This window comes from Lactuca virosa, chromosome 5, assembly GCF_052849685.1.
Source record: "Lactuca virosa cultivar CGN04683 chromosome 5, Lactuca_virosa_CGN04683_v6, whole genome shotgun sequence".
NCBI classification, from domain to species: domain Eukaryota; kingdom Viridiplantae; phylum Streptophyta; class Magnoliopsida; order Asterales; family Asteraceae; genus Lactuca; species Lactuca virosa.
Window position 1 is genome coordinate 108,242,853 of NC_136430.1, and position 14,605 is coordinate 108,257,457.

General features: G+C 33.6%; 1 protein-coding gene across 1 annotated transcript; it reads right to left on the reverse strand.

The window, feature by feature from the left end:
* Nucleotides 1-10,583: 10,583 nt before the first annotated feature.
* On the reverse strand, nt 10,584-11,742 carry LOC145111599 (uncharacterized). Its single transcript, XM_079047864.1, has 5 exons — nt 11,682-11,742; nt 11,419-11,625; nt 11,047-11,095; nt 10,801-10,927; nt 10,584-10,715 (listed from the first exon to the last, which is right to left on the reverse strand). Exons 1-5 carry the CDS (start codon nt 11,740-11,742, stop codon nt 10,584-10,586), a joined length of 576 nt encoding a protein of 191 aa, XP_078903990.1.
* Between the last annotated feature and the right edge of the window lie 2,863 nt (nt 11,743-14,605).

Sequence of the window (14,605 nt, forward strand, 5' to 3'; positions counted from 1 at the left end):
TTTCTTCATTCATGCCATTAACTTACACTCTCTCTCCGTCGGGAAATACATGTAGAGGGGTTTAGCAATTTTCATAGTGCAGTTTGCAACTAAGATTCTTCAGTGATGAAGGCTACAGTATCCCGGGAAATCCAATGTTGTTGTAGCTTCTTCTTTGATGGTATTCTGTTTGTTGATCAATACCGATTTTGTAAAAAGATACTTTGTTTTAGCATTGAGAACTTGCTACATTTGAGAAAATTGGGTTTTTGAGAGTATCTGTCTTGCGGGATTAAGATATCTTCTTTTGTGAAAAATGGTTAAAAACAGATCACGGGATCTTATGATGTTTGTTTTGAAATAACCATTTGGTTGAGAAGTTTGTTTGAAAATACCAAATGTAGAATATTTTTGTTTTCTTTGGTATTTCTTCGGTGAATGATTTGGCATTTTTGTTGATTTGTCTTTATCTTGATTCGTCTTTGAAGATTGGATGTGGATAGATCTTTGTTTTTCTTTGATAAGTGATTGTTGAAATCCTTTTCGTTTCGACTTTTCTTGTTGATGGATCACGGGATCTCAAGACTTCATTTTTGGTTGGCTTATATCTAGGTAGGGATTGGTGGCATAAAAGACAGTTTGTCTAGTATGTAAGAAATGAATGTATCGTCCCTGATCATTTTGATATCTAAGTAAAAATGAGACCGTGACAAGGTATAATTGGATATACCTTATAAGCAATAGTGACACACCTAAGCTCACAAGAAATGAATTCCACAATGATTCAGATTGACGAGGCACAAATTCTCACATGGGTTTTTGTTTTCATCTGAACCTTCTATCCTTATGTCCCTTGATTGTTTAAAATCGTCAATAATGAAATAAAATCGAAGGAAATAAAGTTATATACATTATGAAAAGTAGGAGATTTGAACCTTCACTCCAATTGAGAATCAATATGACTTAAAATCTTCATCAAGCATAAGCATCTGAAAATTAAGTCAAGAGACGATTAATCACAAGGTTCTATAAAATCTTATTATGGTAAGTCTTTTATTATCTTTTTGAAGATTTGTTTATCTGAATGTTTTTGGAAGTATTGGTTATTTGAATGTTTTTGGTATTTTTGAAAAGAAAGCACTTTTCAATTGTTTTTGAATTTTCTTTTTGAATGAAAGTAAACACACTTTTATACAAACAAAAAGTAAAAGTTTAAGGATGGATGTTATCTGGATTTAACATTCCTAGACGGCCTAGGAAGTATTGAAACTTTGTTTCATCGAGAGCCTTAGTGAAGACATCGGCAATTTGATCTTCGGAGTTGATAAAGTGTAGTTCGATATGACCCTTTTGAATGTTGTCTTTGATAAAGTGATATCGAATGTCGATGTGCTTTGTCATGGAATGGTGAACGGGATTGTGAGAAATGGCAATTGCACTGGTTGAGTCACAAAATATGGGAATTTGTGAGATTTTGAAGCCATAGTCACGCAGTTGAGTTTGCATCCATATGACTTGTGAACAACAGCTTGCGGCAGCGACGTATTCAGCTTCTGCTGTTGATGTGGACACACAAGTCTGTTTCTTTGAAGTCCAACTCACTAGTCTACCTCCTAGGAATTGACAGCTACCAGATGTACTCTTCCTATCTAGCTTGCATCCTCCGTAGTCTGAGTCGGTGAAAGCATTCAGCTGAAAATCGGATTTAGCTGGATACCAAAGGCCGAGTTTGGGAGTGTCTTTAAGGTATTTGAAGATGCGTTTCACAGCAACTACATGGGATTCCATAGAATTTGCTTAGTATCTGACACACACACATGTAGAAAACATGATGTCAGGTCTGCTGGCAATGAGGTATAAGAGTGATCCAATCATTCCACGATATCTTTTCTGGTCAACGGGTTTGCCATTTAAGTCTGCATCAATTTTGTATCCAAAGGCCATTGGGGTTTTTGCGGTATTGGATTTGTCCATTGAAAAGCGAGTGAGTAGGTTTTTGACATAATTCTCTTGGTTGATGAAAATGCCATCAGTTGACTGTTTGATTTGAAGTCCGAGAAAAGTAGTCATCTCCCCAATCATGCTTATTTCAAATTTGCTCTTCATTAGATCTGCAAACTTAACACTCAAAGATTCATCAGTAGAACCGAAAATAATGTCATCAACATATATTTGTACGATTAATAGATGTTTATTAAAGATTTTACGAAAGAGGGTTTGATCGATTGAACCTCTTTTAAAACCTGATTCTTCGAGAAAGGTTGACAACGTGGCATACCAGGCTCGGGGTGCTTGTTTCAAGCCATAGACAGCTTTCTGCAATTTAAAGCTGTGATCTGGAAATTTGGGATCTTCGAAACCTGGTGGTTGTTGGATGTATACTTCGCGATCTATCTCTCCGTGTAGGAATGCACATTTAACGTCTATTTGGAATACTTTGAAATTCTTATGTGCAGCATATGCAAGAAAGATGCGAATTTCTTCAATTCTGGCAACTGGAGCATATGTTTCATCGTAGTCGATTCCTTCTTGTTGTGAATATCCTTTGACTACAAGACGTGCCTTGTTTCGACAAATGATTCCTTGATCATCAGTCTTGTTTCTATATACCCATCTTGAACCTATAACAGTAACATCGGGTGGAGTAGGAACAAGATTCCATACGTCGTTTCTTTCAAATTCTGCTAGCTCTTCTTGCATAGCTTTTACCGAGTCTGGATCTTTAAGAGCAGAATGTATGGTTTTGGGTTCAGTCATGGATAAGAAGGCTCCAAATAAACATTCATTTGTGGATGAGGCTCTAGTCTGAATGCATGAGTTAGGATCTCCGATGATTTGGTCTGTAGGATGATTTCTGGTCCACTTTATTAAGCGATTCTCTTCCGCTATAATAATTGGAGTTTCAGTATCCCATTGTTCTTCTCCGGGTGTTTCATCTTGGAATAGGTTTGAAGGTTCCCCCATAAATGATGCATCGGGATTGTTTTGGCTATTTGGGGATTGGGTGTTCAAAGGAGGATTTGGTGTTTGTTCCAAAGAGGAAGTATGTGTTGGTGGTTCCCCCTCGAATTGATCTGCATCATTTTGGTTTGTTTGTGGAATTCCTTCAGTGGGTGTTCCTGTAGGATCAATTGAAGTAGTTAGAAGTTCAGAATTGTAAGCGGTTTTTGGTTGTTCAAAAAGTAAATCAAGATCAATTTCAATGTCTATGTCAGGAGAAAGTGTTTGTTGAATTGGATTTTAAAAAATATTTTCAATCATTTTAGAACCAAAATGTTCACGATCCAATTTCCTGACATAAAATTCATCGAAATGAACATCGGTACTTTCTTCAATTACTCTGGTATGTTTGTTCAGTACTCGATAAGCAGCTGAGGAAAACGAGTAACCAAGGAAAATTCCTTCGTCCGACCTTGATTCAAATTTTGAAAGGTGATCTTTATTGTTCTTTATGAAGCATCGACAACCAAAAATATGGAAAAATTTGATGTTTGGTTTTCGGTTGTTAATGACTTCATGGTGTTTTATGAAGATGTTTATGGATTAAGGAACGATTTTGAGTGTAGCAAGTTGTGGCTATTGCTTCTGCCCAAAAGCATTGTGGCAGATCAGCGAAGATAAGCATTGATCTTGCAGCTTCACATAGAGTTCTGTTCCTTCTTTCGACAACACCGTTCTGTTGTAGAGTGTATGGGGCTGAGAAGTTATGTTCAATTCCTTTGTCTTTGAGAAATGAATCTAGAGTCTTGTTTTTGAACTCTAAACCATTATCACTTCGGATTCTTCGAACAGGTCTTTTGAGCTTCAGTTCGATTTGTTTGATGAAGTTGATCATCTCTTCAGGTGCTTCTGATTTTAGTCTTAAGAAAAAGACCCAAGTAAAGCGCGAGAAACCATCAACGACAACAAGAATGTACTTCTTCCCTTGTATGGTTTGGGTTTTGGCAGGGCCACAAAGGTCTATATGCAACAATTCTAGTGGTTCGGACACACTAGATTCTGAGATGCTTTTGTGAGTTGATTTGGAAAGTTTTCCTTTTTCACATGCGGCACAAAGAGTTTCGTTATCGAGCTTCAGAAGTGGTAGCCCTCGAACAAGATCATCGCCGATCAATTTGTTGATGTACCCAAAGTTTAGATGGGAAAGGCGGCGGTGCCATAACCAACTAATATCTGTTGGGGCTTTAAATAGCAGACATATATCGGGTTTACCATAGATAAGATCCATGTCAAGTGGATACATATTTCCGGCACGGTCCGAATCAACTATAACATCTTTGGTTTTGGCGTCCATGATCAAGCTTCGTTGTTTGGTGAATAGAACTTCAAGATTGTTATCACACAGTTGAGAAACACTGATGAGGTTGTGTTTCAGGTCATCAACAAAGGCAACTTTCTTTATGGTAAAATTACCATTTGTTATGTTTCCATAACCCTTGATTTTTGCTGTCATGTTGTTGCCGAAGGTAACATCTTGATTGGTTTGTGTAGGTTTGAAGTCACGTAAGTAGTTCCGGTTTCCTGTCATATGCTTGGAGCAACCACTATCAATATACCATATATCATCATTGGGTTCTCCAGCATTAAGTACCTGCAATCAGACAGAAGGTTTAGGTACCCAAATCTGAATGGGTCCTGGTTTGTCAGTTGTTATTTTGGGTTCTTTGCTTAATGAATTTCTAGCATTTAACTTCGCGTTGTTGTAAGAGTTTGGTTTATGAGGATGGAATGGTTGAGGTTTGATTTGATTTATCAAGTTTACCCAAAATGTGATTTGTTTTTGAAAATCTGTGGGTTGATAAGATCTGTGATTTGGTGAAAGATATCCTAGATGTGAAGGTTTGTTTGAAAAGTTTTCTTCATATCTGGGATTTGAAAAGCTTTCTGATGATGATGGTTTGAAACTTTATGATGTGATGGTTTTTGAAAGTTCCTTGAATGATTAAAAGTAATATCTTGAAAGCGGTTTTCAAAAGGTTTTAGAAAAGGTTTTGGTTTTTGTTTGGAAACCTATTTATGTGGTACAAAGTAGGGTTGAACTGGTTTCTTTGGTTTGTTTTCAAAAGCTTTTGATTTGAAAAGTGGGGTTTTGTTGACTTGAATGGATTTTTTGCTTGTTTGTTGTTTCTTGGAGTATTTTTGTCCCGGACTAGTTTTTCCAACAATTGATGAACTCATTGTAGGAAAAGCAGTTGGAACAGAAGTACTACCATCCTCATAAGAGGAATTTTCTCCATTCAAAAAGTTTTTGAGTTTGGTGGTTCCGTCGGAATGTTTGATTTGGTGAGTTGAAGAACTAGCAGAGTCTGTTTCAGAATTTACAATTCTTTTGAAAGACTTTTTGGAAACAGTGAAAGCAGTATCATTTGGGCTACAGTTGATAACTGTTTCGCATCTGAATCTTCCTCATTAACAGATGTGAAAAGATCTGGTAGAGTGGATTCAGAGTTTTCACAATTCGTCATGTTTTCCTGTTTTGCTTGTTCAATTTCAAAGGATTCTCTTCCAATTCCTGGTCTGTAATTCGTATCAATTTTGCCAGTTCCTAAGGTGTTTGCCTTGGTGAAAATATCATCACTTAGTTTTCTAGGAACTTTGATAGAATCCATATTCCATATCAGTCTTTTATTCTCAGTTTCAAGAGAATTGATTTGTTTTAAAGAATTAGTTAGTTTTTCATTTAAAATATTGTATTTGTCAGTTGATTCTTGAAAGTCTTGTTTCAACTGAAGGATTTCCATTTCTAAAACATCTTTTATTTCAGAAGAAATGACTGGCTGATTTTTTTGTTCCAAATCCCTTTTCTGTATTAGGGTCTGATTTAATTGTTCCAAGACGTGATTATAATCTTCCAATTTTCTTTCAACATCTCTTTCCAATTTGCTTTTTGTTCTTGTTGATTCTCCAAATTTGAGTTGCAAGGTTTGTAACTCAGATTTGCAAATATCAAAATTGACCATTGTGTCATGATATGTTTTGAGATCAGCTTCCAGACTTTTCTCAATCTTGGTTATGTGGGACTCAAAAACTATTTTGGAAAAACCAAGTTCAGAGATCATAGACCATACCTGTTCTATGACGTTGGGAGCTCTTGAAGGTATGTCAACACCAGCTACGAAGCAGAAGTTTGATTGTGCTTGTTCATTGTCAGCTTCGTCATCAGAAGTTGGCCAGTATTCCACGCTTGGTTCATGGATTGCCATTAATGCTCTTTGCTTTTCTTGGTTTTCCAGTTTCTTCAGTTCATCGGCTCTTTGAGCATAGTATGCTGAGTCTTTGATTTTGGTTTTGCTTTTGGCTCGGCTTTCTCTGGAAAAGTGATTTGTTCCTTTGCAGTTGTGACAAATGATCACTTCTTCATCACTGTCATCCTTTTGACTCTTAACCGGAAGTCTTTCAGGTGCTTGAGTTTGGGTTTGTTGGGAAGGTTGAGAATGGTTTTGTTGGAATCCAAAATTTTGGTTGTTTTGAAAACCATTGTTTTGATTGTTGTAACCTTGATTTTGGAAACCTCTGTTTTGATTTTGAAAACTGTTGTTTGGATTGTGATTATGACCTGAGTTGGGATCGTTTTGAAATCCCTGGTTTTGAAAACTTTGGTTTGAGTTATTATGGAAAGAAGGTCTTTGAGAATTTTGTCCAAAGTAGGGTCTTGGTTGAAAACCTGAGTTGTTTTGTCCAAAGGATGGTCTTGGTTGAAAACCTGAGTTATTTTGTCCAAAAGATGGTCTGTTTTGAAAGTTTGGTCTAAAATTTGATTGACCTTGATTTGGGATAAATCTCTGGAGATTTGTGTTTGCAACCAATGCACACAATTGTTGATAATCTGCTTCATCATTCGAATCAGAATGGAAGTTTTGGTTTTGAAAAGATGTAGCCTGATTAAAATGATTAAAGTTTTGATCATTGAAAGGTGTTTGGTTTTGTGAAGTTGTGGACACAAGAGCAAGTGGTCCTCCAAAAGCTGTAGTGGTGGGTGGGTCAATCGAGGATTCATACGATTGAAGTTCTCCATACAAATTGTACAGAGTTTCTATATGAATGGCTGGATTTCCCTGAATAATGAGTTTAACCATTTTCCATCTTTCGAAAAGATTGTTTAAAAACTTGAGATTTATCTCGTGTTGTGTCTTTTTGATACCCAAATTGTTCATTTTGACCATAATAAGATTGAACCTATCGTGAGCATCATGGATGGTTTCTGATGAAAGCATTTTGAAATTATCGAATTCATTCAAAACAGATGTTCTTTTGTTTCCGATAATTCTTTTATTTCTTCAAAAACGATTTTTCAAATTTTCCCAAATTTGATTTGCGGTTAACAGTATAATGTCATCCATTTGACTTAGAATACTGTGAGGTATTCCAGACACAAGTTCCTTTTTGGCTTGGAGTTCCAACTTTCTTATGATTTCAGCTTGAGTGGCTTGATTTGTAGCAAGAGTAGCCATATTTTCTGGAGTAATATATGTTCCTTCTACACACTTCCAGACATCTTCATTTATAGCGTTAAGATGAAGATTCATACGGCCAACCCACGAATTATACTCTTCAGGAATAAGTATGGGTGCCCGTGAACCAGATCCTAAGCTATTTGCAATGGAGACAGAGTTCATGTTGGAGTAATTTGCCAAAGACATTTTTTTTGAAAGGATTTTGAACAAGTGATATTAAAATGATATTTTTAAAGAAAAGCTTATGGAAGGTTTATAAACGCTATAACCAAAAGTTTTTCGACAAAAGTTTCAAGGTAAATCACACAAGCTCTGATACCAATTGTTGAGATAAATTTTTCCATTTATATATCAGCTCAGATACCGATTTGTTGGAAATATAACAATCTGATCACCACAACAAAATGCTCGGTTACCAGTTACTGTGTGACAGATATATAAGTTTAAGATATAATATGTAGATATATATATATATAAAGAATACTAATTGCGGAATAAGTATAAATATGAAAGCTATAAATGACTGGAAGCTATAATAATATAAATGACTGTATTTAAATGACGTAAAGCTATAAATAATATAAATGACTGTATTTAAATGACATAAAGCTGTAATAAAATATATAAGTATATAAATATATATCAAGTAGGTTCGTCAATAAATTGACTGAACTGGACTCGTGGAACGACTGGTCGATATTTGTTCTCTTGGAATGACTGGTCGATATTGGGACTCTTGGAACGACTGGTCGATATTTGTTCTTTGAATGACTGGTCGATATTGGGACTCTTGGAACGACTGGTCGATATTTGTTCAAAGATCAATCCGGCATTAGATAAGTAACAAAAAGTTCATTTAAAGCTCGGTTTTATGTAAAACAAGTTGTTTACAAAAGGGTACAAAATACATGAGTTTATGTATTTGTATTTGAGGTATTTTTGGGTAAAAACATGCACACGGGTCGTGTAAGATAAGGCACAAGTAACACGGGTCGTGTAGGAATGTTTAGGAGGGTTTTGGAGGGTTTTCTTGATGATGATCCTGAACACGGGCCGTGTTGGATTTAGGCTTGGTTTGAACACGGGCCGTGTTGAAGTACAGAGGCAAACAGAAGAGTACACGGGCCGTGTCTGATATAAGGCATGCTGAACACGGGCCGTGTTCACGCAGCTGTCAATTTCGGGATTTTTGTGATTTGAAGGTAAGTTTTGTTTGTGATGTTTTGGCTAAGGTAATGGTGTTATGGTGTTTTGAGGATGTTTTCAAGGTTGTTTAAAGGTTGGAAGGAGGTTGATATAAGGTGGTGATGGTGGTGAAAGTTTTATGAAGATGATGATGAATAGTGATGGGTTTTGTTGTTGATCTTTGATGCAGAAGGTTTTAGGGTGTTTCATGGTTGTGTTTTGGTGTATTTATGTAAGGGAAGTGTTAGGTGGTGTATGGTGTGATGAACAAAGGTAGTGAAGATGAAGAACCTTGAGTTTCAATGAAGAAGATGAAGATGGTTGATGGTGTTCTTCATTTCATTGTTGATGATCTTCATGTTCTTCACTTCATTGTTGTTTGATCTTGGTGTTCTTCCTTTTCTCCAGGGATTTGTCTTTGTTCTTGAAGAAGATGAAGATTGGTGATGTTCTTGGGAGTGTTTGTAAGAAGTGTTACAAGATTAACAAAATGAACACACACACTCATACATACATACTCACATGTATACATGAATAAATATCTTCTTCTAGTGCACTTGAGTTTAAGTGAAAGAGTATGGCTGCAAGTTGTGGTAGAGTAGTAGGCAAAAACGTGGGTATGGGTTTTGCTTCTTCATCTTTGACTTTTGTTGACTTCTTCTTTGTTTGACTATTCAACACAACATATATACATATATATATATATATATATATATATATATATATATATATATATGATACATACATATATATATATATATAATACATACATATATATAATACATACATACATATATATATATATATATATATATATATATATATATATATATATATATATATATATATATATATATATCGTTGAAACTGTTTAGTCACACATATGTGTTTTCGTCATTCGCGTGTTTTTGTATTTTCCGTTTTGATCACGCATTCATGCAACCTTAAATAACTGATAATATTTGTTAGATAATACAAAAACAGTTCGTCTTATTTCAGTGATGGTCACATACAATGTCACATACAAAAACATTTTTCAACAATATATATATATATATATATATATATATATATATATATATATATATATATATATATATATAGGCTTAGGTTATTTTGTTTCTACTAACTATTGTGTGCTAGAATGCACATATCTGGACCATCGGATGAAATAGAATCAAAGGTCATGATCTGAGGGTCTATGATAGTACAATAGGGTAACATGTACCATATAATCACACAAATTTCAGCATAAGGGCATTTTAGTCAATTGAGACAAATTTAAAAAAGGAAAAATCGAGATTTATGGGATAATTAATGATTTTGATTTAAAAAATCTGATTTTTTTTCAAATTAATTCAATTTCATACGTGATTTGTAAACATAAACCGATTTTATTATATTCAAAATGTTTTTTTGTTAGAATGATATTCTGTAATTCTGTCAGAATGGTATACAACTATGAACATAATATTATAAACACATATTACCAAGACCAATAATTTTTAATGAATACAAATTTTATATAAGACGAAGTTTAATAGTTTAGAATAAGTAATTACATTCATTCTTGAAGAATACAACTATGAACATAAACAACATTCATTCTTAAAATCTCTTGCAAAAAAAATATCGGCATTCTTGAAAGAATCCTCATTCACTTTCTTGTTTCGTTTCTGGATGTCTTGTGTATGTTTGACCTCTAAGCCACTTCAAAATATGCTAGCATTCTATGAGATTGACATTTTGTGAGATTGGCATTCTGTCAGAATTGTATTGCATGAGAATGATTTTATACAAGGAGCCTTTCCCATCAGGTCTTCAAGCCATTCTTCAAGCCATTTCTATCACAAATTCATTGCCAAATATTTTGTAGTGATACACTTGTAACAAATGCACATTAAACATATAACTAATTAACTACAATTCTATCAGAATACAACAATAATATTCTTACAGAATAAACTATTTTTGCAGAATGGTTTTGAATATTCTTAAAGAATTTGTATTATTAAGAATATACCCAACGAACAAAAAAAAACCATTGTTGGTGCATACTTTACATAAGGCTGTATTGGACTCGAAATGTTGTGCATTCTGCAAAAAAGAAACCAAAATAGTAGATTTAAGAAAAATCTGATCTAGAAAAAAGGATTAAGAAAAGGTTGAATGACGGATGTACCCTTTTGCGCTTCCCTGTGACCTTGATCTCACTTCTGTTGGATTTTCCAACATTGAAATCCACGGAAGTGACTCCTCCTTCATCCTTAAAGGCCACATGACCAGAAGCTAATCCAATAACACATAACCTTTATTCAGAAAACAAGAAAGGGAAACTGTCAATGTTATAAAGTATAAACAACTTTCATTTGGTTGTAGTTTCTAAATCAATAATTCAAATCTTATCATCTATTTTGAAGATTCATACCCATTTGCATGGCGATATATATATTTATCATGCTCCGTCTTCATAAAATCTATCAAAACACAAGAATGTAACCAAAACAATGTTAGAAAAGGGATAATACTAATAGTAACTTGACCTACATTTGACATTTTATAGTAAAAAACTACAAATTTGATACACACATTTGAGCATTCAGATTAAATTAGCTAACTTTTAACTTCATATTTAATAGTAATAAATATATGTATCACAAAGTTTCTCTTGAACTCAAATATGAAAATAAAACTAGATTATACTCTGTAGAATCATAGGTTGTTACTTCTAGGGCGGAAGGAGAACGAACCGTGAATCAAATTAACGAAACTAAAGGCATTGGTTAGTGAAATTACATACCAGGAGCGAAGTAAGTGACGAAATTGAATTTAATTGCAGAAGGAGGAGAGTGGGGGAGATCATTGACGTTAGGCAACAAAAGCTCATGAAGCTCTTTTTCTCCATCATCCCCTTCACCATCAATGGCTACCAAGTTATCTTTAACAACAGCAGGGACTTGTGATTCTAGATCGGCGGCTGAGTCGGTGTTTAGCGTGGTCGTTTGAACTAAATTGGAATCGGAAATTAACGGCTAACCCGGCAACAAGATTCCCAATCGATACAGGTCTTTGATTGGAGATAGAAGCTAGCTTCGATTGGAGATGGATCCGCCGATAATAACATCTTCTTAATCAACATAATGGGGAAACAGATTTGCAGCAAGAGGTTTGACTACCTCTTTTGATCAGACGCGTCAATAAGAAAATGGGAGGAGGCAGAAATAAAATACGTATGATATGAGAGGCTAGGGTTAAATAGTTGGTCAACAGATTTTTATGGTAATTTCCATGAATTAAGGGACTTTATTTTAATTATCATGCTAAAGTTACATAATTACCCTTATTACAATTTTTAATTATTTAATTATTTCTAAATTCCTATTGGTGCATTCATGCACACAATAGTTGCTAGAAACATTTGAACCTATCTCTCTCTCTCTCTCCCTCTCTCTCTCTCTCTCTCTCTATATATATATATATATATATATATATATATATATATATATATATATACTCTAATAAATAAAGATCCATTTTGCCACATGTCAATCTCTCATAAGTTTTGACACTTGTCATTTTGTGGTATTTTTGAAATAAATAATATCCACATGTCAATTTGTAGGTTTTTTTAAATTTTAAAATTAAAAAACCATATAATACATATAGTTATATAAGTAAAGTATTCAATGTAATAAATATGATCATAAATTGCAATAAATATGTTTTTTTCATTCCTTATTTTAAAATTTAATTGAAAAAAAAATATTTAATGTTTATATTTTGATATTTAATTTTTTTATATAACTCATTTAATACATGGGTTTCACACCTCTATATATATATATATATATATATATATATATATATATATATATATATATATATATATATAGGCCTAGGTTATTCTACTCAAACTAAGTATTGTGTTATTGTATGCATAATTGTGGGTCAATCATTTTACTTAATTTTGGAAAGTGAATAATACATATTATTAAATTAAATATAATTAAAAAATACCAACTAATTTCATTTAAGGGTATTTTAGTCAATTAACATAAATTTAAAAAAGGAAAATTACATATTTTAAGGAAAATAGATTCTATTAATTTTAAAAATCTGATTGTATGGATGATAATTCTCCTAATTCGAAAATTCTGACGGAATATGTTTATCAATATATTGAAAAATAACAAATATGATTGAACCATACAAGAATTACACATTCTGACATAATATATATATTTTGATTTAATGAACTTCTTGAAGAATAATAAAATTTTGGATACAAGTTAAAAAAAATTTCATTACATTCTTAGAAAAGAAAAAAAAATTATATACTATTCTATACGAATGTTACACTTATTAATAATACAAAAAACACAATATATGAATCATTCTACCAGAATATACTATTACATATATTTTTTTTCATTATATTGTATATTATTCTGGTAGAATAATCCATTCTTTTTGGAAGATTGGTGGTCATTGTTCATCTTCATCCCATACAATGTTCATCTTCAAGATTCTATTCTCACAGAATCAGAATTCAAGATTCCATTCCAGTAGAATGTTGTAAGTTTCATATGTACCATGTTTTGCTTTGATATCTCTCGTTTCGTACCTACAAAAAATAATGGTATCCAACACTTGATCATTATTAACCAACAATATAAGATAAAATTCAAGCATAAAATTCAAGTAAACCAAAATAAAGTCACGCAAAAACCATTAAAGAGAAATGGATTCGTGATTCCATTCCAACATAATTAGAATTCATGATTCCATTCCAACATAATTTGATTCGCGATTTCATACAATTCGTGAACAAATGCCAACATAATTAGAGGAACTGTTTGTCTTTCTGTTTGGATGGAATAAGAGGAACTGTTTCATTCAAGCATTTCAGCGAACAGTTGGTGGGCAGAATCTAAATATACATAAGCATGTATCTCAAATAATAGGTACACGTACACAGAGTTAAAACAAATTACAGCAAGATGCTTGTAACACGAAGTGGTTTTGAAAGATTTTATTGATGTTTGATGACTATCTAAACATCAGGGTTAGTTGGGTTTATCGAGACATTTTTTTACTTGTCGTTGATCGGGACTGCCGAAACAAGGGGGAAACACCGGGATTGTCGAGCAAACACCACCAAGACCCCCATTTGATTCCTTATTCTAACCGGGAACTTTTCTGACTTCTTCATCTAACCCTCCCTGCTTCGCACTTCAAAGCCACAGAGGACGAAAGCAGCCCCGCTGCTTCGGCCCACGTCCTTCTTCGATCTAGACGACCATCAGAGCACGTCATTCGGGTACGATGGGTCTGCAATCGTCGGTCTATAGTTGCGATCAACAGTGGCTACGTGGTTGGAGAACTGGAATGGTTTAACGAGGGGATCGGCAGTCTGTTGCTCAATTTAGGGTTTTCAGAAATTGGTTTTTATATAAAGAGGGGAACGAGATTTAATAAAAGTCAATACCATGATTATAGGGATTATTTTTGGAAGTTATTGAACAAATTACTAAATTACCCTTATTTATTTATTTAATTATTTAATTATTTATTTAATTTTGATTGTCCCACATTATGCATACAATAACACAATAATTAGTTTAAACAAATGAACATATATATATATATATATATATATATATATATATATATATATATATATATATATATATATATATATATATATATATAGAGAGAGAGAGAGAGAGAGAGAGAGAGAGAGAGAGAGAGAGAGAGAGAGAGAGAGAGAGAGAGAGAGAGAGAGAGAGAGAGAGAGAGAGAGAGAGAGAGAGAGATTAAAATAAGAAAAAATAATATCTTGAAGATGAAGAAGATGATGAAGGTATGGTCTTAAAAGGGTCTGCAAAACATGACCTTGTTATGAAGCAACGGGATTATTCCTTTTCCATAGTCTTCCACCATACGCCTCCTCTTTAACGGGCACCACCATACACGACTATTTTGTT

Excerpts from the sequence above, each read along its gene's own strand:
- LOC145111599 (XM_079047864.1), bottom strand. The coding sequence starts at position 11,742 with ATGTTATTATCGGCGGATCCATCTCCAATCGAAGCTAGCTTCTATCTC. Across the intron at positions 11,626-11,681 it reads CTATCTCCAATCAAAGACCT|TTCAAACGACCACGCTAAAC; the intron begins GTATCGATTGGG and ends ATTCCAATTTAG. Across the intron at positions 10,716-10,800 it reads TCACAGGGAAGCGCAAAAGG|AATGCACAACATTTCGAGTC; the intron begins GTACATCCGTCA and ends TCTTTTTTGCAG.